A 24389-nucleotide genomic window follows, 5' to 3' on the forward strand; every position below is an offset into this window, starting at 1 on the left:
CCGTTCTTCATAATTATCTTCAAAACTTCCGTATTTATCCGCGGAAACTTGACATTTATTCTTCCTCGTGGGCCAAGCGTAAACCATGCTGTGGTTTACGGGCTTTTGGTTAGGAAAATCGTAGGATGGGCTTCGAATCGTGTTTTAGGTCCCTTTGGGCCATCTTCCGACTCGACACGTTTACTACGAGTTTTCCGCGGTTTCTAATCCGTGAAGTTTGATCGATAATTTAGAATAGCGGGAAACATGGACTGAGCTTGCTACGGTCTTCGGGAGATAGCATTCGAAGGTTTTGACGAGAATGCATGGACTGGTGTCGTATCGATGTTTGGAAAGGTTCAATCGCTACACAGCGACGGAACTTTGGCTCGAGCCCGGTCGCTACGTAGCGACCGAGTCAGACGAGTGCTCGGTCGCTACGTAGCGACCGAGCTTTGGCTTGAGCTCGGTCGCTACGTAGCGACCGAGCTGGATGATCGCTCGGTCGCTACGTAGCGACCAAGCTTGGCTGAGCTCGGTCGCTACGGAGCGACCGAGCGGGACGAGCGCTCGGTTGCTACATAGCGACCGAGCTTGGTCGCTACGTAGCGACCGAGCTTTGGCTCGAGCTCGGTCGCTACGTAGCGACCGAGCTTTGGCTCGAGCTTGGTCGCTACGTAGCGACCGAGCGGGACGATCGCTCGGTCGCTGCGTAGCGACCGAGCTTGGCTCGGGTTCAGTTGCTTCGTAGCGACCAGACGGCGTGTATACGTAGCGACCGAGCTTGGTTTGTTCGGTTTGAATCCCAAAGGATACTTCTTCGTAAAAACCTCGTATAGGTTATTTTTACGAAAATTACATCTCTTCTTTTACTAACTCTTTCGGAAATACGATCTCTGAGGATTTTCGGGTGGTAATTCCGTCGTAACCGTTTTTGACCCCAACAGAAATTTTCCGTTTTTGTTATTTCGAGCTGCGACTCAATTAGGTTTAGCCGTCTTAGGGTTGCTAGAACTAGGAATCTCGCCGACAGCTCTCGAGCCCAGGCTTATACGTTGTTGTAACGCTCATACGCAGATTCAGAATAAGATCTACTTTGCTTTCTTTTCAATTTCTTATACTTTATCGTTGTTATTCTCGTGTTCTGATTTCTTGACGTGTGGTAATTAGCAGATATCCGGATCCTCCGGGAAATTAGGGTTTTGCTAGTTTCCTTATTTAAACGGAAATCGACAGTGCGAATTTCGGTTCCCATAGTTTGGCGCTAGAAGGAGGGGGATACGGATCAATCTAACCCGCAAAAGCCACATCACGCTCAATCAGACATGACAACTAACGACGCGGATAACGTGCAGACTCCTCTTAACGGAGGCAGCGGCACCGATCTCCACACTCCAGCAGCGGACGTATCCGCGGCTAACGTACCAACCAACGCCGCGGCGCTCGAGGAGTTTAAAAAGATATTCGCCACCTATGAAAAAAGGTCGGAAGAACAGGACAAGCTCGTGAGCACCTTAACCAAACAGGTTGAGACCTTAACGGCAAGGACTCGAGCAATCCGTCCCCGCGGAACCACTAAAATCCGCGGGAAAAAACTCGACTTCGCTACCCCACTCGATAGATCTAGAGTTGCACGGGAACGACCTTCGGGTCAAAACCCTAGCGAGAAATCTCCCGTAAAAAAGGGGAACCCAGAGAGTCCTCCGCCTCCCGCAAAAGATTCGGAGGATAATGAAGCCGAACGCATTGACCTGGATCCTAGCGATGTCTCCAACGACACCGATGAAGACGTCGACAGACATCCAAGAAGGAACAGAAGCCGATCAGCTCGGGAAAGCTCTCCGTTCGACAACCCAATGACGGAAGAAGAGGAAATCGTCTATTGGAATGAACAAGAAGAGCTGGCTGAAAAGCAAACCGAGATCACTCGCAGTAAACGCCGACAGGCTCGGAAATCTACTGACGAGATGTCGGATATTCGCGATCTTCGCGACTACATCACCAAGACTGCGGCAAAAGTAAGAGCCGTAAAGTCTCAAATCCATCACGCTACTAGCGCTGCTCCCGAGATCGACAGGCTGCTGGAAGGGGCTCGTAAGACCCCCTTCACCACTCGCATCTCAGATATGAGAGTTTCCGATCCAGGAAATATCAAAGTACCGAAATATGACGGTACGACCGATCCGAAGGCGCACCTTCAGGCTTTACACATTACGATGGGAAGAGCGAGACTGAAGGATGGCGAAAAAGACGCCGACTATTGCCGCTTGTTCGTCGAGAAGGAGCAGCCCTCGAATGGTTCGCACGCCTTAAACGAAACTCTATCGGGAGTTTCCGACAGCTCGCATCGGAATTTCTCAAACAATACTCTAAGTTCATAGATATAGGAACTTCCGATGTCGATCTCTGGAGTCTATCCCAGAGAGAAGACGAACCCCTCCGTGAGTTTATCAGCCGATTCAAGCTGGTGATGTCCAGGGTCAGCGGGATAAGCGACAAAGTAGCCATCGACGCGCTCAGAAAGACGCTCTGGTACAAGTCAAAATTCAGAAAATGGATAACCCTGGACAAACCGCGGACGATCCAGGACGCCCTCCACAAGGCAACGGATTACATCATAATCGAGGAAGAAACAAAAGTTTTATCGCAAAAACATAAGTCGGCAAGACCATCCTCGAAAGACGTAGATCCAAAAGCAAAAAAGAAGAACTCTCGCAACGACAAGTATGTCAATCACGAGGGGGAAGATCTTCAAGGAGCGCATAACTACGCGATCAATTCGGATGAGACACTCCTACCTCTCTAAACCACAGGAAATCATTTCAATCTTTTTATACTTATAGATGCTGGAGAGAGAGAGAGAGAGAGAGAGAGAGAGAGAGAGAGAGAGAGAGAGAGAGAGAGAGAGAGAGAGAGATAGAGAGAGAAAGATAGAAGGGAATCAGAGGCACACAGACTTTTACCTTCAAGACTTGCAGGAGGAATCCGACCTAATGTATATCAAGCCCCAAGACAAGCAGATTAAGCTCAATTGTAGGCTAATAATGGGGTCACATGAGACACTCCTATCCCTCCCTTCCAACGATGTGTGACCTTTCCAATAGAGTAGAATAATGGGGTCGCATTATACACTCCTACCCCTCTAAACCGCAGAAATTCATTTCAATCTTTTTATACTTATAGATGCTGAAGAGAGAGAGAGAGAGATAGAAGGGAATCAGAAGCACACAGACTTTTACCTTCAAGACTTGCAGGAGGAATCCGACCTAATGTATATCAAGCCCCAAAACAAGCAGATTAAGCTCAATTAGGTTGGAGCTCAGTTTTGGTTCCTTCAAATATTCTCAGCAAGTGTGGATAACTGACAGGTGATCCACTTACTTTATCTAATACACCATGCAGTCAATAAATCTAAGAGTAGTGCTAGAGAGTGGTTAGATAATAAGTGAAATTGAAAAAGTTCATTGTCTCCTTCTTGACTCAATTAAATTTTTTTGAAAACATTTTATAAAACTCATAGATAAACTAAATATCAGTAAACCTTCCCCAGACTTAAATTACATTGTCCCCAGTGTATATCTAGTTGAAGTTTGGTGAGAAAATAAATCATAAGTACATAATTTGACAAGGAAGAACAAGATACTTGCTCGCTGATGTTAGTGTCGATCGACACAAGAAAGTGTTTGTCGATCGATCTCGACCAGGTCTCATCGGTCGATAGGCTGAGCAATCATCTCCTTGGATCTTTTTATTTTGTTTTTTATGACCTTCAATAAATTAAATACGAAAATCAGTAATAGATTCAAAATTAAACTAAGTAAAACATACCTAATAGTGGGTTGCCTCACACTCAGCGCTTATTTGTAGTCATTTAGCTTGACTTTTGAAGGTTGTTTGGCTAGTATGGAGGTAATTGACTACTTGCTGGAAAACAAGTGTCTACATCTTCTCTACTCATCTGAAACCATGTACCAACGAAACTTCTTATAGCTTCATATCCTCTGGTCCACTGGTTCTTCATTATCTCCCTAGCAACCACATTAGCATGCATCCTTTTCTGAAGATGTCTAATACAGCCTTGCTGCATTCTAAATCTGGCATGAGTTGTTTCCACAATTTCCTCCAATCTCTGGGAATAATTCTCCTTCATCAAGTCTTGAAAAAATTAATCTCATCAAGCTTGTCTTCTAACAACTTCACTGTTACCAGCCATCTTCTGAAAGGTGCATCTTCAGTGTCGATCGATGGTCGAGTGGGACCGTCGATCGATGGATAATCTTCTGCTCGGATTTCAGTCTGTCTCCGGATCATGTGTATCTCCTCTTTCAACTCATCCATGTGTGTAGTCAACCTGGTTATATTGTTGTTGGTTGGGTAGTAGACATCATCGATCCTCCTATATGAGTCATCTAGTGACATCTCATGGGCTCTGTAGATTCCATGTACCATGTCATCAGAGTCTGCTTTGCTTTAAGTGTCTGGCACTGGCATGGTTAAGGTGATTTTTTCTGCATATTCTGGTAGAAAAATATGAGTGTGTCCATCCAATGCAGCTCTCTCCATAATATCTTTGATGTCTTCCCTTGATACATGAATTATATGCGATCTACAGCTCATGCATTTCCATGCTCGTCTCTGTATATGTCGTATTCATCTCTTGTTTCCCATTGAAATCTTCTTCTACCGCTAGAATCACAAGCTCTCTGTCCAAGCTCGTAGAAACGGTCGATCGATGGTCGACATGTCCTGTCGATCGATGCTAGATCATCTGTTTCTTCTTGCTGACTGAGAGGGTTTCCTGATCCTCTAGCCTTTGCAATAATTTCTTCAACGTGTTTAGAGATGTACATAACTCGTCCATCTAGAGCACGTGTTTGTCCTTCTGAATCTCTGAACGAAACTCATCTGCTCTGATATAACCAAAATTTACATCTAGCTCTGTTCCGTGATGAGTATCGATCGATGGTTTAAGGTTTATGCCGATCAATGTTTCCCCCTGGTCTCATGAGAAATTCGGAGAACTCCTGCTTTTTCCATGGGAAGGCCATGATACTCAATGGCTTCCTCTTCTTTGTAGTCCTCATCGTACTCATCATGCTCTCTTTCACTGATCTTCCTTTTTGAAGGTGTAGCAGTCTGGATTGCAAAGCTAGGTTGGTAGTAATCATTCTCCCAACTGTTGATAGATCCTTTTGGGAAATTTTCTATCATCATTCGCAGGGTCACTGTTGATCGGTTCTTCCAATTCTTTGTGGATCGTCGCTTCAGACTTCTTGTATATCGATGCTTCAGGTTGAGTGTCGATCGATGCTTCATTCTCCGATTCTACTTCAGCGTCTGGGTCGCAAAAACAAACTGCAATGAATCATGGATCCTCTCCAATCTCTATATATCCCGTGTGTTGCTTGACAACTCTCATAGGATCATAGTAGACAGTAGGGTCTATGAGTGTCAGGCATAACTTGTTGGTCTGCATGTCGCAAACTGCTCCCACACTAGCCATAAAGACTCTCCGAAGTAATAGAGAAGAATTTCAGTTGAGCTTGATGTCCAGGACATGGAAGTCAACTGGAACTAGGGCACTACCAATCTGCACCTCAAGGTTTCTGATGATTCCTCCTAAGCCCCTTTGAGAACAGTCCACAAAAGTGAATGAATCCTCTGAATGCTCTATATTCAGACCTAGATGGTCTGCCATCACCTTTGGTAGAATGCTGACTGAAGAACCTTTGTCACAGAGAGCACTAGGGTAATCAATGCCTCATATCAAGCATGGTACTACAAACTTTCTTGGATCAATATTCTTGTTCAGTATGATCCTCTGCCTCATCTTCTCTATGACCTGGTGCAACATTCTCTCAATGTCTTCTTCATGCTCCTTAGTCTCTCTGAAGAACATCCACAACCTGTGGGTAAAGTAAGCCTCCTCAAATAGCTTATCCATTGGGGTCCTTAGAGTCCTCTTTGTGAAACAATCCATCTCCTTATCATTAGCTCCTCTCTTAAGATGCTTAGGAACCTTTTCCTTCCTCTTCCTTAAGGTACTCCCTACAGTAGCCTAATGAACTTGAATAGACTCTGATGCATCTTTAGATTGCTCACTGATGTTGTTTATTGATGTCTCTGAAGGTTGAGATGGGTTTTTGAGTGCAATCAATTCTGCTACATCGATTTTGGGTAGTTGCACTCAGTAGCAGAGAGGTGCTCGTCGGTCGATGCCATGCAATGACTGTCAATAGTTGGTTGAGTGTCTCTGTCAATCGGCGGCTGGCTCATGGTGCCAAATGATGTCTCGCGTAGTTATACGAAAGACTTTGGGTGGGTGAGAGTGCTTACCTGCGAAATATTCATGGGTCATGATTCTTACTGTCTCGCATGATGCAACTGATTCCGTATGAACCGTCGATCGATGTTGAGCAGTAGGAATCGAACAGTGTTCATCTGACTCCATCGGTCGATGTTCTTCTCTTGGTGTCGGTCGACACCAATGTGAACTTCCAAAACTTATAGAGCTCTCAACTTCGAAATCTCCCTCCTGAAGTTCCTCTTCCTTGACTACTTTCCAAAAATCATCCACTATGATGGCATTCACGTGGTACTTCCGTGTTTCATCTCCTTTACCCTTGATGAAGGTGTATTGCCTCTTAACAGCCTCTCCTGTCTGAACCACTTATGTCTCCAACTTCTTCACATGTGAATTAAAAGTCTCCAACTTTGTGTTCAGCTCAGTGTAGACATCATCTATCTTCCCATTGACATTCACCATCAGCTTCTGTTGGCTCTCAAGAACCTGATCAATCATTGCTTCCAACTTGTTCTCTCGAGTCTGTGGTGTTATGTTCTGATAGGAAGAACTTTCATAAGCTCTGTTTTTGTTGTTGTTGAAGTTACACCTCGGTCCATTTCCATAAGAGTTTATGTATCCATTTTGATTACCAGGCTTTTGACTCTGAAAACCAGTACCACTGATGAAGTTCACATCCTCCTCAAAATCTCTGTCACTGTCGACATCTACAGCCTCTACATCCTCTGCAAAGCTAACCTGCTTCTTAAGAAGCTTGTGAACACTGTCCAACTTAGCCTTAACGTCGTCCAATTCCTTGGGTGGCCGATTTTCTCCTCCTAAAATAAGTGTTCTTGGTGCTATTTCTAGATGCCAAGTTCTCAATAAGTCTCACAGCCCTTCTGGATTCCTAGTATTGAAGTTTCCTTCGCTAGCAGTGTCCAGAGCCATCTGATATGCCAGCGCAATGCCTCTGAAGAAAGTGCTGAGCAGTTGCATTTCATTAAATCCATGGTGTGGACAGTCTCTCTGATAGGACTTGAATCTGATCCAGAAGCTTCTGAATGACTTTGTAGGCTCATGTGTGAATGTAGCAATCTTGCTCCTTAAGTCCTCACCCCGTGACACATCAAATAAGTTACGCGGAAATGCGTTCTTGATGTGAGCCCAAGATGTAAGAGATCCTGGTAGTAACTGCTTAAGCCAGCGCAAAGCTTTTCCAAATAGTGAGTACTTGAAGAGGTTGCAAAAGAGATAGTCCCCAGGGACTCCATTGGCTTTAGTGGCAGAACCAAATCCTCGAACCACTCCAGATGGTCCATAGGATGCTTGTGTGATAAATCACAGTATGGTGTCTGCGCCACGAGTGTAAAGTATTGGGGTTTCAGTTCGAAATCGTTCATCTAGATAGTTGGAGGACGAATATCAGATCTGTTGGCGTAGTACTGATCTGGATGGTTGTAGTCAGCGAAAGTTCTGGTTCGAGCAGCCTCATCTACAACTTGAGCAGCTTGAGCGGCTTCAATATCATGATCAGGAATTACAGCCCTCTGATCATCTAACCTCTGACCTGTTGCATTACGCAGATGACATGATCTCATTCGGAACTTATCTTCCATGTTCACTGCGAACTTTCTTGATCCTTCCTTTTTCATTAATGAGTTGCAGTGCCCAAATTTAAAAGCATTCAACAGTTTAGGACTTCTCTCAGATGAACCTCATCCAAGTGAACCTAGTTAGTCATCCACTAGGAAAATCACATACTTCTTACATGCAATACTCTTTGTTTGCATTGGCCCATTAAATCCATGTGAATTAGATCAAGAGGTGCCATGGTTTCCACATTAGGAACCTTCCTGTGCTGAACTTTCGCTTGTTTTATTTTTTGATTGCACGACCCACATATCATCTTACCATCGAAAATCATGTCTTTTTACACAAAGTTTGTCATGTTCCTCTGTTTCATATTTCTGAATTGTCGATGCCATATCATTAATAGAAAACTGGAACTGGTACTTCAAGATCCTAGATACTACTTACCTAGAACCTATCCACATATCATCTTACAATTAGATCTAGTGCAGAACCTACCGTCATAGTTGTCCACAATCCTAAGTTCAAGGTTCTAGTTAGCTACTTTAGAACACAAACATTAACAGAAATTCTTTGTAGGATATTTATCACCTTAGCAATTCTATATTTTGGCCTAGTCCCTCTTAATCTATTTGAACTCTAAATCTAATAAGTAAATTACTCAGACATGGCAAAGCAATTAAAAGCATAAACTGAATAAAATGCATAAAAGATTAGAGTTAGAAATACTGGAGTTCCAATAAAATCTCTGAAGGAGTCTTGGATCTTCTCTCCAAATCTACTAAAAACCCTAAGTTTGTTTGCTGTGAAAAGTAGAAAGTATGAAAGCGAGTGTTTTTAGAACAATTGCAGAGCATATAAATATCATGTTAAAAGCGGCCACGGGTATTTTTGTAAATGTGTTGTGACTTGGGATTTAAATCGGATGAAAACCTAGCCGGGTCTTACGCGCTTCACTGTCAATCGATGGTTGTCTTTGATTGTCAACTTTTGGACTGGTTCGATGGTTAGCTACGGGCTTCTTTTCGTTTTATCTCCAAAATGCACTAATATCACAAGTTTCCTCAAAACTACTCATAAATCTGTAAATATAATAAAAAGACACCAAAACAGAATAAGTAGTTCCTATGACACATATATACCATGGATAAAAATGGGTAAAATCCATGGTATATCAAATTCACGAGAAACTCTTGTTTTTTGTCCTATTATCTCTATGTTTGCTGTCATTAATAAATGAGACTGGTACAAGACGAGCTAGCGTTTTGTGGTTCCTGTTTTCTTGTAGGTAAGAATTGATTTCTCACATTTAATTTGTAACAAACACTTACCTATATGTTTTCTGTCTCGTTTAAATTGTGTGTTCTATAACTAATTAATAACATCTAATAATATATATAATAAATAGAGAAGTTTACTCAAATATACAATATTTTAGGACAATTGACTAGAACCATACAAATCTTTTTTTTATTACTGACATTTTTTAAATACCAAGAGTGTCATTTTTTAACGTTATGAGAAAAAACGTATTTACAAGAATGCCATTACTTTTTTATGCCACGTAATCAAAAATCCGGCGCAACGTAAGAATTCGGTTTTTCATTAAGTCGGCCGTAAAGAGCTATATAAGTCCTTACGGCTGAGTTATTGCTACGTTGCGGCTGAATTAAACAATGCGGCTGACTTAAGAGAAAACAGCTGACTTAAGAACATAAATCAGCCGTTAGTTACGGCTGATTTACAGAAATCTGGCTGATTTATGGAATAACGTCTGACTTACGTACACAAGTTACGGCTGACTTATACATCGACAGTTTGATTTCTGTAAAATTTGGCTGAGTTGTAGTTAAGACACGGCTGAGTTATGTTTCAACGGCTGAGTTAATGAACATCGACTGGCTGAGTTATTGAATTTACGGCTGACTTATGAGATTTTGTTACGCCTGAGTTATATTTAATCAGCCGTCATTGGATGGATTAATAGTAAACTCAGCTTATTTACGGATGACTTATTAGCGAAAGATTAATTACTAGAATATCATTTGTTTGACGGCTGATTTATTTGACGATACGACTGACTTAAGATTATTCATCCTAATTACAGCTGATTTATTAGCAAAAGATTAATTACTGAAATAGTATTCATGTTTCGGCTGACTTACATTATACATGAGGACTGATTTATTTAGGCTGAGTTATATATTTGTTTGGCAGCTGACTAACCGATTTTCCATGTCATCCGCCATGTCATCAATTCGGATTTGCCATGTCATCACTAATGTTACAACAATAAAATAAGGGTCTATCTTATTCTTCATCTTCTTTATCTATCTTCTTCAACTTATTCTTTATCTTTCTCTAAGATCTTATGGTTCTGGTAATTTTTGTTTCCGCAACTGGGTCTAAAAACATAGATTTTTTAAAAATTTAAAATTTGAGACAGATTTACTACAGTCGTCGTCGTTTTCGATGATGATCGGTTAAAGAAGAAGCTTCCCCTCCTCCAATTTCATATATGGCGGTCCTAATCATGCTGGTCCCTCTCTCATTGGATTCGTCGTCTTGCAGAAAAAAAAAAGACTCAAAGAGAGAGATGAAGAAGTTAAGTCCCGTAAATTGTAAGAAAAGAGGAGAGTTGAACAAACAAAAAATAAGAAAATGAGAGAAGACGAAGAAGATGATGAATTTGAAAGCTGAGTTTATATGTTTGATGACTCAGATGGTGTGTCATCTGAATATGATAATTTAGTTCATACATTAAGTCTCCAACACATACGTTAGGGCTGAATTATTTTTACGTTACGGCCGAGTTATTCATACATTACGGCTGAGTTTATAATTTTTATAACTTTATAGTTTTAGGGCTTGAAGTTCAAATTTAAGAAAAGATTAAAGTTTTACTATTGTTTTCAAATGATTAACTTTATAACTTTTATAACTTTATAATTCTATAGTTTAGGGTTTGAGGTTCAAATTTTAGAAAAGATTAAAGTTTTAATATTGTGTTCAGAGTAGAAGGAATGAGTTTGTTCCTGCCAAAATATTTTGTTCCCGCCCAAAATACGAAACGTCGCGAAAAAAATTACACTTGACGGCTGAGTTTGAGGAATGTTACGGCTGACTTTTACCATTCAGATACGTTACGACTGAGTTATGCATACGTTACGACTAAGTTTATAATTTTTATAACTTTATAGTTCTATAGTTTTGGGTTTGAGGTTCAAATTTAAGAAAATATTAAAGTTTTAATATTGTGTTAAAAAGATAAATTTTATAATTTTTATAACTTTATAGTTCTATAGTTTAGGGTTTGAGGTTCAAACTTAAGAAAATATTAAAGTTTAAATATTGTGTTCAGAGTTGAATGAATGATTTTTTCCCGCACAAAATATTTTTTTCCCGCCCAAAATACGAAACGTCGCGAAAACATATTACACTTAACGGCTGAGTTATAGGAACATTATGACTGAGTTTATAATTTTCATAACTTTATAGTTCTATAGTTTTGGGTTTGAGGTTCAAATTTAAGAAAAGATTAAAATTTTAATATTGTGTTAAAAAGATAAACTTTATAATTTTTATAACTTTATAGTTCTATAGTTTAGGGTTTGAGGTTCAAATTTAAGAAAATATTAAAGTTTAAGTATTGTGTTCAGAGTTGAAGGAATGATTTTTTCCCGCCCAAAATACAAAACGTCGTGAAACATATTACACTTAACGGCTGAGTTATAAGAACATTACGACTGGCTTATACCATTCAGATACGTTACGGCTGAATTATGTACACTTACAGCTGAGTTATGCATACGTTACGGCTGAGTTTAATTATAAACCAACCCTAATCTAAAACCTAAAAACAAAAAAGCTTGCAGCCGTGTCTTGATAGCTTGGCTTAGGAGCATAGGTCGGTTTAGAAGTAGTGGCCGGTTTTGAGAAACTCCTTCTCTTGAGTTGTTGCTCGATCAAGATGGCTTTGTGTAGCATCTGTTCCACACTTCCATACTCTTGAAGCTCCATACGATCTTGGATTTCACGGTTGAGGCCTGAAAGAAAGCGAGCCATAGTGGCGTCCAAAGGTTCATCCGTGTCCGTTTTGGTCATCAAAACTTCCATCTCTTGATAATAGTCTTCCACAGATTTGGTTCCTTGAAGCAAACGTCTTAGCTTCTGGTGGAGGTCGCGGTGATAATGGGTTGGCACGAATCGTTTCCTCATCAACAAGGTAAGCTCATCCCATGCCTCAATCGGCCGTTCACCTGTTCTCCTCCTGTGGGTCAACACTTGATCATACCAGTTAATAGCATAGCCAGAGAATTCAGTGGCCGCAAGCCTTACTTTTCTAAGTTCAGAATAGTTTTGACAATCAAAGACATGCTTGAACGGCTCCACAATTCACTTTAAGCCCACAACGTTTTAACCATAATACGCGGCATGTAAGGAAAAATTCGTAAGAAAGCTTCTAGAGCTATCCGAAACATCCTAAAAAATGCACGAAATAGATCTCGGAAGGCCAACACTTCACAAAGCACTATGAAGGAAAACGCTTGTTCCCATGGACAAAATTTTCACGACACCTCAGTCATAATTCCTCGATCGCAAATAAAACTATTAGCATCCAAACAGGAACAACAAATTTGGCTGCGAACATTCGTAGTCTAACCAGAATGTTTCTCAAACGCAGGGCTAAGACTAAACCCTTGCAACATCACGAAATATCTTCAAGCCCGCGAACATTTTAAGGACGAAACGTGGCATACGAAAGAATAACAAATCTTCAGCATCGCGAGACGTCGCAGACACTTGAAGATTAGTTCTTCGACGAAATTTCCTTCCTCGATAAAAACACCTTCATGGAAGACCAGACAGTCATACGCACTAACATCTTCTCAAAAAATATTCTTCGCGAAGACTCAAAATGGTAATTTTAACCATTAAGTTTGTTGCTGATCACAATAAAGTCTTAACGTCCTAAACAGACTTAGCCATCTCGTAGAGATGACTCTCGTACATCCGTCACAAGGATAATAGCGCTATAAAAGAAACCCAAAATTTTTGGTCAGCACTTCCAGGATGCTTAAAAATTATCCTTGGAGAGATGCTCGGTTCCAACCATAGAAGTCGTATAAGCCGAGAACCTATCGCGGACTTTAAATCGGTATGGAATCAGGATGAAACTGAAACAGGATAAGTAAGTCAAATTAGTCATCGCACCCTCTAAAACCAGGAGTAAACCTAGGTCTTGCCCTAAACCCAGCGCATTGATCTTTAACATCTCTAGGCATAGTATCAAACACCCTGATACGAGATCCCAAAATTTGTCTCTTTGCCAATATTCGAGAATCTTCAGAAATCCCGCAAGTTTACACACTGCGGAGAACTCTCGAAACAGATTACGGATATAGCAGTTCACACAGAGTTGGATTACGAGATGACAACTCGTAGTCTTCCTTCTACACCCATACAAAATGCCATCGGCAGCAACACGCCTTATAACCGCTACATAAAAACTTGACCATAAAGGTCTCACTGGAAAACTAGTCATAAGAACCTTAACTCCAAGACGAACTACTAAAGGCTTGATCCCTTCAACAAGGGTACATAGGCAGCCGTCATAAGGCGCAGCCCCAATCTTATTGCATTCTACTTTTAAAAGAGCAAGAAGACCACTTACCACGGACCTTTTCAACCATTAATTCCGCCTAACTCACCTAACTTGCCAAGCCACTCGCTAGAACCTCACGCTAGAAGCTCATGGTTCTAACGAGCTGGGAGGCTAACTGTTGGGGTCAAAATCGGTCACGACGGAATCAATGACTGAAAGTCCGTAAAAATCGGACTTGAACGTTTTTACGAAAAGTAATCTTCGTAAAGAAATCTTTACGAAGAATCTCACGGTAAAATCGTCTTCAAATTTTGATTGAATCAAATACCGGCTGTCCCAAGGCAACAGACATGTATCTAAAACCAGCCACAGACGAGCTCGAGTATGGCAATCGGACCACGGACAAGCCAAGCACGATCGCTACGCAGCGACCAAGCATGCACACTGCTCGGTCGCTACGTAGCGACCGAGCTCAAGCCAAGCTTGGTCGCTACCTAGCGACCAAACTCTTCCGAAACGTCGATTCGACACTAGTCCATGCATTCTCGTCTATCCTTCGATGATATCTCTCGAAGACCGTAGCAAACTCAGTTCATGTTTTCCGCCATTCTAAGTCATCAATCAAACTTCGCGGTAAAAACCGTGGAAAGTTTGTTCTTTATCGAAAGAAATCATAATAAACGTTTCGAGCCGGAAGACGGCCCAAAGGGACCTAAGACACGACTCGAGGCCCTACTTACGATTTCTTAACCAAAAGCCCGTAAACCATGGGACGGTTTACGCTTGGTGCGCAAGGAAATATAAATGTCAAGTTTCCGCGGATAAATACGGAATTTTGAAGATAATTACGAAGATCGGAAAAAATGGAATATCTCTAATTTATGCTATGACGGCTTAAGGGCAGAAGAGTAAAAGCGTAAACCGACCTAGGAGCGAGTATATAAGGAGTCCTAGGCGAGAGACATGAGAGGAGAACTTTTTCAAGAGCAAACTTAGCACTTAGAGCAATTAGGCAACTTTCCGTTTTTGTTATTTCGAGCTGCGACTCAATTAGGTTTAGCCGTCTTAGGGTTACTAGAACTAGGGAATCTTGCCAACAGCTCTCGAGCCCAGGCTTATATCTTGTTGCAAACGCTCATACGCAAATTCGGAATAAGACTTCTCTTTGCTCTCTTTTTACGATTTTTATACTTTGTCGTTGTTATCTCGTGTTCTGATTGCTTAGCGTGTGGTATTAGCAGATATCCAGGACCTTTGGGAAATTAGGGTTTTCCCGATTTCCTAATTTAAATGGAAATCGACAGTGCGAATTTCGGTTCCCACATCGATCGACGCGTTTCTAGTTATGCTTTATGCACAAGTTGAATGATGCTCACTAAGCTCACTAGATCAGCTCTCGCCTTACTCTTAGCAAGAAACGTAGCTCAATTAGAATGGTTTCAGGATGAGAATGAAGCTATCGCTTTTATCTAACAATCCTAGGGCAAGTTCTAGGTAGCTAATCAAGAATCTGGCATTAATGACAATCCTATTGATTATTATCACAACTCAGCAATCTATAGTTGGGGCTAATCACTCATAACCTATTTAAACCCTAAAATCTAACAATAGAACTACTCAGACATGACCAAGGAATTCATAACAACAATTAAGCAAGAAAACCTCATTAGAATATTAAATAGATATTAATGGAATTCGAATCACAAATATAACTTTGGATCTTCTCTCCAATCTATCAAAATCCTAAAAACTTTTGCTGATCATAATAAAACTAGAAACACAAGAAATCACACTTTGCCTCTAACTTGGTGGTAATGCTTATATAATTAGGTTAAAACTCGTCAGGGGTAATCATGTAAATTGGTGGAGACTTGCGCTTCAAGTCGGCTGTGACCAAACAAGCTTTTGCGCGCTTCGCTGTCGATCGATGTTCTGATGTGAACATCGATCGATATTTGTTCCTCAATATCGACCGATGGTCGAGCTCGATGGTCATCTCAGGTGCTTGCGCCAAATATCTCCAAAATACCCCAAAATCATCACTTATCTCCAAATCACTCATGATCTTATAATTATAATAAATAGATTCTATAATATAATAATTAGTAGTAAAAACACCTATAAACCGTGGGCGAAGTGGGTCAAATCCATGGTCTATCAACTCTCTCAGACTTACCTTTTTGCTTGTCCTCAAGCAAAACAAACAAGCAGTCTCTCTGAAAGAAGTTTGTAAACAGCAGAGACTCACATAATTTTAAACTTAGAATCATCACCTCTACAATATTGCAATCCACATCTAAGAAGTCCTAATCACAAAAGCACATTATACCATATCCTAGCTTAGCAACCCAATTCACCTAGCTAACAACTTAACAAATCTTGTCTGACATTCTCCTCTACCAACCACATTTTTTATTAAAATAAATAAAAGTGCAGGCTTTACCTTGGGATATCGATCACATGATGCAAGGATTTTCAAACAAGTATCTGGACTTGCAGGTTAACATTAGTTCCTATCATCTCTCTCTACTAAATTTCTCTCTTAGTCAAAGTCTGCTTATATTTGCAAGATCATTGACCAAGATTGGACAGACTTCCATGAATCAAGACTTAATGGTGGTTGCCACCAAGTCTTGTTCACTTCTTTTTGACCTATATCCTAGGATTATTTGTGAAGCAATCCTTAATGGTTGTAGCCACCAAGTCATGTTCTAATCATTTACCTATATAATTCTTATGAAGCAAGCCTTAATGGTTATAGCCACCAAGTCATGTTCGAATCTCTTCCTAATAAATCTCTAATAGATATATATATATATAAAATAATAATAAAATATTTATTTATATATATATATATTTTTATATCTATATTTCGAAAATAGAGAGAGGGAGAGAGAGAGAGGGTGATAAATCTATATACACAAGGCTTTACCTTCTAGACTTGTTTGAAGAATCCGATCACATGTATACCAAGCCCCAAGACAAGCAGTTGTGTCAAGTTTAGTGTTGGAGGTCATCTTTGGTTCCTTCAAACAATCTCAGCAAGTGTAACATAGTTCACAGGTTGATCCACTTCAGTATCTTTAATACTATTTGCAGTCAGTAAGTTCTAAAATGGTGCTAAGGAGTGGTTAGATAACAAGCAAAAATCTAATAAGTTCATTATCCCCTTCTTGACTCAATAAAAACTTTATGTTTGAAAACATATAAATAAGTTTTTTAAATTCATGAATAAACTAATATTAGTAAACTTTTCCCAAGACTTAAACTACACTGTCCTAGTGTAACCTCAGTCGGAGTTATGGTGATAAATAAATCATAAGTACGTAATGTAACAAGTTAGAACGATATACCAGACTGGAATGGATGTCGACCCATGTAAGGATGTTGATATCGGTCGCGGCAGGTGATGCTATGTCGATCGATGTCGACAGTGTCTTGTCGGTCGATACTGACGGCAATCGTCTACTTGAATCTTTTTTTTGTTTTTTTTTTTAATTTTATTTTATTTTTATGACCTGAAATAATTAAAAGCCAACATAAATAGTAGATTAATAAAAACCAAATAAATATTACCTAATAGTGGGTTGCCTTCCACTCAGCACTTTGCTATAGTCATTTAGCTAGACTTTGGAGGTGATTTGGGCTAGTAATTTTGAAAGCTGGCACTAGTTGGGAAACAAGTTTCCATCTCTTCTCTGCGCTTGTTGAACCAACATAAATAGTGAAGTCTCGCGTTGATTCATATCCTCTGCGCCATTTGTCCTTCATTATTGTAGTTGCATCTTCTATCTTCTGCAATCTATCTCTAAGACTCTCAAGAATGAACTGATGTCTCATAACTGTGGCGTATGTTTCAGCTGAGATCTCCTCTTCACGGTTGTGTGTGTCAGACATGTCTGATGTCACCTTTTGTACTAGCCTTCCTCGATTTGTAGCATCGTCGACTGATGTCTGTCTGTGAGTATCGGTCGATTTATTGTTGCGTCGTCGACCGATGTCTGTCTGTAAGTATCGGTCGATTTATTGTTGTGTCTGTCGATGGACGCTGATGCTTCTGGTCAACGGGCAATGTAACTCTGAATCTCCACTAATTCTCCTTGAATAGCTTCTATCTTGGAGGTCAAAGCACTAATGCTAATATCCATTGGGAAATAGATGTCATCACACCTCCTAACAAGCCTCTCTTCTGTAGTTTCCAGAGATCTGTAGATCCCTTCTACCAACTGATTTATCTCTCCCCTGGTGTGAAAATCTGGTTGAGACTTCATCGTATGTGAGTGTGGTGGGTTGTCGTCAACTGATGCTGGTAAGCGGTTATCGATCGATGCGTGTAAGCGATTATCGATCGATGCTTGTCGATGTCTGTCGATCGATGTAGAGCGAGATATGTCGTTTGTAGACTAGAATTCCTTTCTTTATGTATTCTTCATCATACAAATCATCGCGGGTCTCAGGTGGTGCATCGTTTACTGCCATGATGGGATTGTAGCAGTCGTTCCCCCAATTCTCTGAACTACTGTCGACGGATACTTCCTTTGGTGTGTCGGTTGATATTTGATGGGCACTGTCGATCGATGTTGCAGTGTGAGTTTTGATCGACGCCGAGTATTATGTCTCGTACTCAGCTCCACAGTGTCATGCTGCAATGATTCTTGGATCATTGATTCTTTTGGGGGTCGTTTGTGGTTTCTTGACTGAAATAGGGTTGTTGTAGGCATGAGGATCTATGAGCGTTAGGCACAACTGGTTGATTTCCAAGATGCACATTGCTTCCACTGTTGACAAGAAGGCTCTCCCAAGTAATAGAGAAGAGTTTCTGTGACACCCCCGATCGTAGATGACCGGAAATAACACGGTCAATGTTACTCGATGGTCGATCCAAAGTTCTCAGAATACCTCTGATCACCTTAGACCAACAAGCAAAGAACACCAACGCTCCTATCGAATATCACTCTAGGCTTTTGAACCCAAAAAAGAAATATCTGATAGTAAGTTCGTCCGGACAAGGACAAATATCATATGGAACCCGTACTTTAAAAACAATCTTTATATATATCATTTAAATGCATCTTACAAAATTTGTTATAATTTAACCTCGAGGTTTTCGGTCAACAAATCTTATACCTAAGAAATATCAAAACACTTTTGCAAGGATAATAAAACTACCGCTAGCTAATGATGTTCCTTCCCATCCAAGAGTAAGGTCTCCCGTCTACTGGTTACCTGCATCACAAATGCGCCATGAATAACTAGTTTACTCAGTGAGCCTAGTCCCGCACCCCAACGTATATTAGTAATATCTCGAGCAATCAACTCCATTTGTATGCAGTGGAAATATATTCCATAACTAATAAGAATGCATATATAAGGCTTATCATTCCATCGATGTGAATCTTATCTTAAACATCATTTCCACGACACCCGCCATTCACTCATACTTATAATATATATAGACTAAATCCAGAAAATTACCAAGGCTAACCGAGCCTAGCAGGAAAATAAATATAACCATCATCTCCATTAGATATTCCAACATCGAACATCTGATGCTGCATGCAGTTACACGGCCTCCAGGGTGCGACCCCATCATCGTGTCTTCGTGACCTTGTTCCGTATCGCAGGAACAATTCACGGTAATGCGGAAACTTTTGGGAGAGTGAGTATACAATAAGGCTTTACATGATTTATACTCATATATTTAATAATATAATATATCAGTACTTGAGGACAAGTACTAAGGTTCAGAATAAACCTCTACGAACATTCATAAATATTTATTAAGTGTTTACACTAAGTAAACACCTCACCCATTCAATATTTGATCAAGAGACAAAGCCTATCAATCATCTACATTTTCAATCATGCAACACTAATTTATAACTCTTTAATCATCTATCTATACTCACCTTTGATTCTATGAGATTGGCTAATCAAGACTAGACTCGAGCTCAAGCTAATCACACTCCACTTCCGGTACAGCTGAGATTCAGAACGGTCACAATTATCTGACTGATCCGACCACTGTCCTTGATATCTGAATTCAAACCAAGTGACTGAGCGGCAACAAGGAGTGACTGGACCGATCTAGCAAAACTCCACAACCAACTGATCAAAACAGAACACAAGTACTAGATTTAGTAACTCGGTTCAGTTCATAAGCTTACACCTGTGCTAGGTGGTTCTAAGAAAATGATCAGTCCATGATCAAGTTCTTACCTATACAGAAAACGGCTCTACTTGATGAACCAGTCTTATGCTTCAACTTTACTCGACCACTGACCTGAAACACTGAAACAGAGCAGTTCATAATATGAATTCAATCCAACAATTCGGTTCTGAAGAAGATATTTAAATCAGTTCCTAACAGCTCGGTTTACAACAAGGTTAATCAGTTCAGCTCAGGTGTAGTCCAGACCATGACCAGTTCAGTTCAGATTAAATCCAATCAGTTCATAATAGATGAGATAATTCTATTCCAGCAAACTGATTTATTCTGAAATAAATTAATCTGAACGGAAGAAAGGCTTAGACAATTGATCCATGACAACCGCTTAACTAAAAAACATCTGATTCTGATCAAGACATGTCTGAGACAAGAGACTGAAGCTTACAACAGCAACTGATCGCCATATGAACTCAGATAATCCTCCCCTTGAAACTGAACTCATGGCTGGACTGTTTTAAAAGCATAAATCAGAATCGGTTCATCACAAAAACAGAACAAGGCCTAGGGTTTACTCTGGGTACCTCACCTTCTGACCTTCTACACAGCAGGAAACTGAGCTAGAGGATGGAACAAAGTCATCTAAGGTCGTGGCTAATTTTCCCATATTTTGTTTTCTGATTTTTCTCTTCTTTCTCATTATTTTCTCTCTGAAAATTTCTCTTGTTATGCTGCAGGTTATGAACGTCCAGAGGAGAGAAGAATGTGCTTTAAGGCATAAGGAGTTACTTCAGATAAGGGTTTACTCACACACAAGGCAAAGCTGAAGCTAGACAGGTGGAGACATGCTTCAGCACACCAAGCAGCATAAGCAGCTGAACTTTTCCTTCCTATGAAGAAAGCTACAAGCAGCTGAAGCAAGTAGGTTGTGACCAGCATGTGACTTATTTAACGAACAAGTAGGCAGGTAGCTTGTGCCAGACACATGATAATCTAAATGAATCAAGCAGGCTGGCAGCACAAGACATGCACATGACTCACAAGCGGCTGAAAGTATTCCCGACCAGTTCTCGATCAAATGTTTTCCGTCCATCGGTTCTCATCCAGCTTAGATAAAACTCGACCATAATAATTAACACTTGGTCAGAACTATTAAGAGTATGTATTTTGGCCCCAAGACAGTCCCATCAAGAATAATTCACCGGGTCGATTTTTATATTTAATTCTGGTCGAACCAACTCCAAACTGGTCGAGCGGGATTTTTCTCGACCAAAATTCTATCTGCTTGTGATGGTTATTACATTCTTCCCCCTCAAAAGAATTCGTTCACGAATTCTGAAAACATAGTTGCACACACTTTACTGAACACTGCCTCTGAAATCAGTTCTGGATATTAGCTCTGAAATTATCTTCATTTGCCCATATCAAAACAACTCATGGTCGATTCCTTGATTCCCCCAACCGATCCTTTGTTTTCTGGGCAGCCACTTTCAAGATAACAAAATTCTTTACTCTGCACAACTCTTGTGAACTGCGGTCTGCATACTTTTTCTAACAATCTTTTCTCTGTAGACTATCACATCTCAACATTTTCTATCTGGCTTTCTCCCATAACAGCTACATGAAATTTGGAACGTTAGGTGATGTGCCATACGTGAAAGTAACATCTCCAGTCTGGTCAATGTTAACTTGATTAACCATGCAACAATCAAATAAGCACATGCACGATCAATCACACCAACATGATTCGGACCTGGGGTGCTACTCTCAAATACACACACTCACCCATTCCAAGAATGATTTCACTTACTGTATTCTTTACACTTCTGATCTATTTGAGACCCTCTTCATAATCTTCAAACTACTACTAGAACTCGGCAAGAACCACTTGGTGAGATCCCTAGGCTATTTCAGCGAATCCAGGTTTAACAGAATACTGAACAGATTACTTTTAGATGTCAACCATCCTTTCAATGCCTTAACCACATCTTCATCTTTCCTGATTATCAGACTATCTTGTACTCTACTCTTTTACATCTTTTACTTTTTAAACAATCAAGTTACTAGATTACACTTCTTCACCTTTTTCCCAAAAGGTTTTCAACTTGCCAGACTGATATGAGCGATGCTCAAACATTTGGTTGAGTACCATTGTAGGCCAATAGTGACGGGTCTTCTTCCTAATACTTCTTCCTCGACATCCTAATTGAGCTCGGTAACTAGATAGCCAATCTCAGTCTAGATAGAAACACACCGCTCTAGTAGAAGTACTAAGGAATGGAGAAGGCATACCATTACTTCAAAAGGCAGCCAATACTTCCATAAGTAAGAACAGATACTTGAATTCACGAAAGTGAATCCTCCCTAACACTATGACACTACTCGGGAACAACAACTATGTGTTGTTCCCGAATCAAACACAATATGGGCGGAATAATTCCATCCATAGGCAAGGTTTCTTACGACACCTTGATCACAATTCACATTTTTTTTAATCATTCATAAATTTTTTAAAAAATTCACACAACACAAAATGGGATAAGAAGCAAACCTGTGATTGGACCTTTCAGGGGTTTTGACGGTCCAAACAACTACAAAGTGTAGGCTCTTTCCAAATAGCCTAACCCTTGGATCAAGACTAATGGTAAGGAAGCGTGAACAAGTCCAACTACTGGTACCCTGGGTATAGGTAAAGGAACCGAGTAACTTCATGGGCAAGGGTAAAATAATCATCCTTACTCTTCACAAGGGAATCACTGAAGCACATTGATGCAAATAATCAAGAGTTTCTCGCACTTGGATGATCCCGACTATACTTTCCTGGCATGTCACCACCATAAAAACTCAGCCTCCTCGATCTTGATGTGATGAAACGTACACCCAAAATCATCCCAGCGACTTAATCCACTGATTGAAAATAATGTTTGATCTTCACTGGTTGAGAATTAAACGGTCTGCAGGATTTGGTGAACTTCTTCATCAATAACTTCTTTAGTATTCGCGTCATACTCTAACATCTCCTCGAAGCTCTGAGACTCCATGGTCTTTTATCTACTCCAGAATTCTTGGCTAAGTTCCCAAATATTTTTCGTCTGATCTTTGGCTTATTCTCCAAACCATAATCGATGAATGAAATTCACTCGACCACATATCTCGATGCTGAAATAGTTGTATATGATTAACTCGACCTGAACCTCCTGGCGGAAACATCCCACTGTACCAACTTCGTAAACTGAATCTTCAATCAGTCCCATATCTTGTGTAGAAAATTCTACTTCTTGAACTCTTGAGATCTGTCCAACTCGATCTCACCTATCTGAAATAATTCTTGACTCTCGACCAACAACTCATCGCGTTCATCTCCAAATAGCTTGCTACCAAATCCTTCATGTAATTCTCTGAACATTGGCCACGTCAATGTTTTGCTATGGGTGTTTCATCCCAAATCTGCCTTAAGCCAAAGTATACCTCGAACGGTTTAGTCTTTCTTCAGTATCTTATGGTCCCAACTTCTTCTTCTTTGCATCATATGCTTCATGATGTCTCATTGAAAACAGAATGCTTCCGGTGCTTCCATCGTCTTGTAATACAATTAAACCATCTCTTCGTCCAACGCTAAGCTTGAAACAAATGCATAACAATTCGGCTTGTACGGCTCTAGTGTTTGTACGTCTGAGCATAAGATGGACAGACTTGACATCGATAACTCATGAGTCTGGAGATGTATTCGATGTATCATCTCTGTCCATATATATCTCTAAAGAATTGGCATCCCCCACTAGAACTCAAAAGAACGGCCAAAAGGCATGAGGTTACTGACTCCTAAAGGATGGTAGTGAACCCCACCATGAGGGTAGCAAACTCGAGCCTGATGATAGTAACATCGGCAAGTAAGGTCAATCGGTTCAAGCTTGTCTCGGTGCTTCTGCTATGAAATATCACTGTTAGGTAACCCATGACTATCTATTCTAAAATGAAGGAAGCAGCCAGCATATCCTAGTAATCATTGCGACTCATTTTGACTCGAAAAACATTTGAAACAAGTCTCATTCTAGCATCGTATAACAATGCTCTGATACCACCTTTGTGACATCCCCGATTGTAGATGACCGGAAATGACACGGTCGATGTTCCTCGAAGGTCGATCCGAAGATCTCAGAATACTTCCGATCACCTTAGACCAAAAACCAAAGAACACGAACGCTCATATTGAACATCACTCAACGCTTTTCAACCTGAAAAAGCAAGATCCGATAGTTAGTTTTTCCGGACAAGGACTAATATCATATGGAACCTATACTTTAAAAACATTCTTTATATATCATTTAAAAGCATCTTACAAAATTCGTTATAAAAAAACCTCGAGGTTTTCGGTCAACAAATCTTATACATAAGAAATATCAAAACGCCTTTGCAAGGATAATAAAACTACTGCTGGCTAATGTTGTTCCTTTCCGTCCTAGAATAAGGTCTCCCGTCTACTGGTTACCTGCATCGCAAATGAGTCATGAGTAACTAGTTTACTTAGTGAGCCAAGTCCTGCACCCCAACATATATTAATAATATCTAAAGCAATAAACTCCATTTGTATGCAGTGGAAATATATTCCATAACTAATAAAAATACATATATAAGGCCTATCATTCCATCGATGTGAATCTTATCTTAAACATCGTCTCCACGACACCCACCATTCACTCATACTTATTATATACATATACAAAACCCGAAAAACCACCAAGGCTAACCGAGCCTAGCGGCGA

General features: G+C 40.3%; 1 protein-coding gene across 1 annotated transcript; it reads left to right on the forward strand.

Moving 5' to 3' along the window:
• The first annotated feature begins 1209 nt into the window (after positions 1 to 1209).
• On the forward strand, positions 1210 to 22092 carry LOC117132914. The gene is made up of 2 exons (XM_033288411.1): positions 1210 to 9384; positions 22081 to 22092. The coding sequence occupies exon 1, from the start codon at positions 1305 to 1307 to the stop codon at positions 2358 to 2360; it is 1056 nt and encodes a 351-aa protein (XP_033144302.1). The 5' UTR covers positions 1210 to 1304; the 3' UTR covers positions 2361 to 9384; positions 22081 to 22092.
• The last annotated feature ends 2297 nt before the right edge of the window (positions 22093 to 24389 follow it).

The sequence above is a fragment of the Brassica rapa genome, chromosome A03 (assembly GCF_000309985.2).
Source record: "Brassica rapa cultivar Chiifu-401-42 chromosome A03, CAAS_Brap_v3.01, whole genome shotgun sequence".
Lineage (NCBI taxonomy): Eukaryota > Viridiplantae > Streptophyta > Magnoliopsida > Brassicales > Brassicaceae > Brassica > Brassica rapa.

What these genes read in the sequence shown, in the direction of transcription:
- LOC117132914 (XM_033288411.1), top strand. Translation starts at nt 1,305, where the DNA reads ATGACAACTAACGACGCGGATAACGTGCAGACTCCTCTTAACGGAGGC.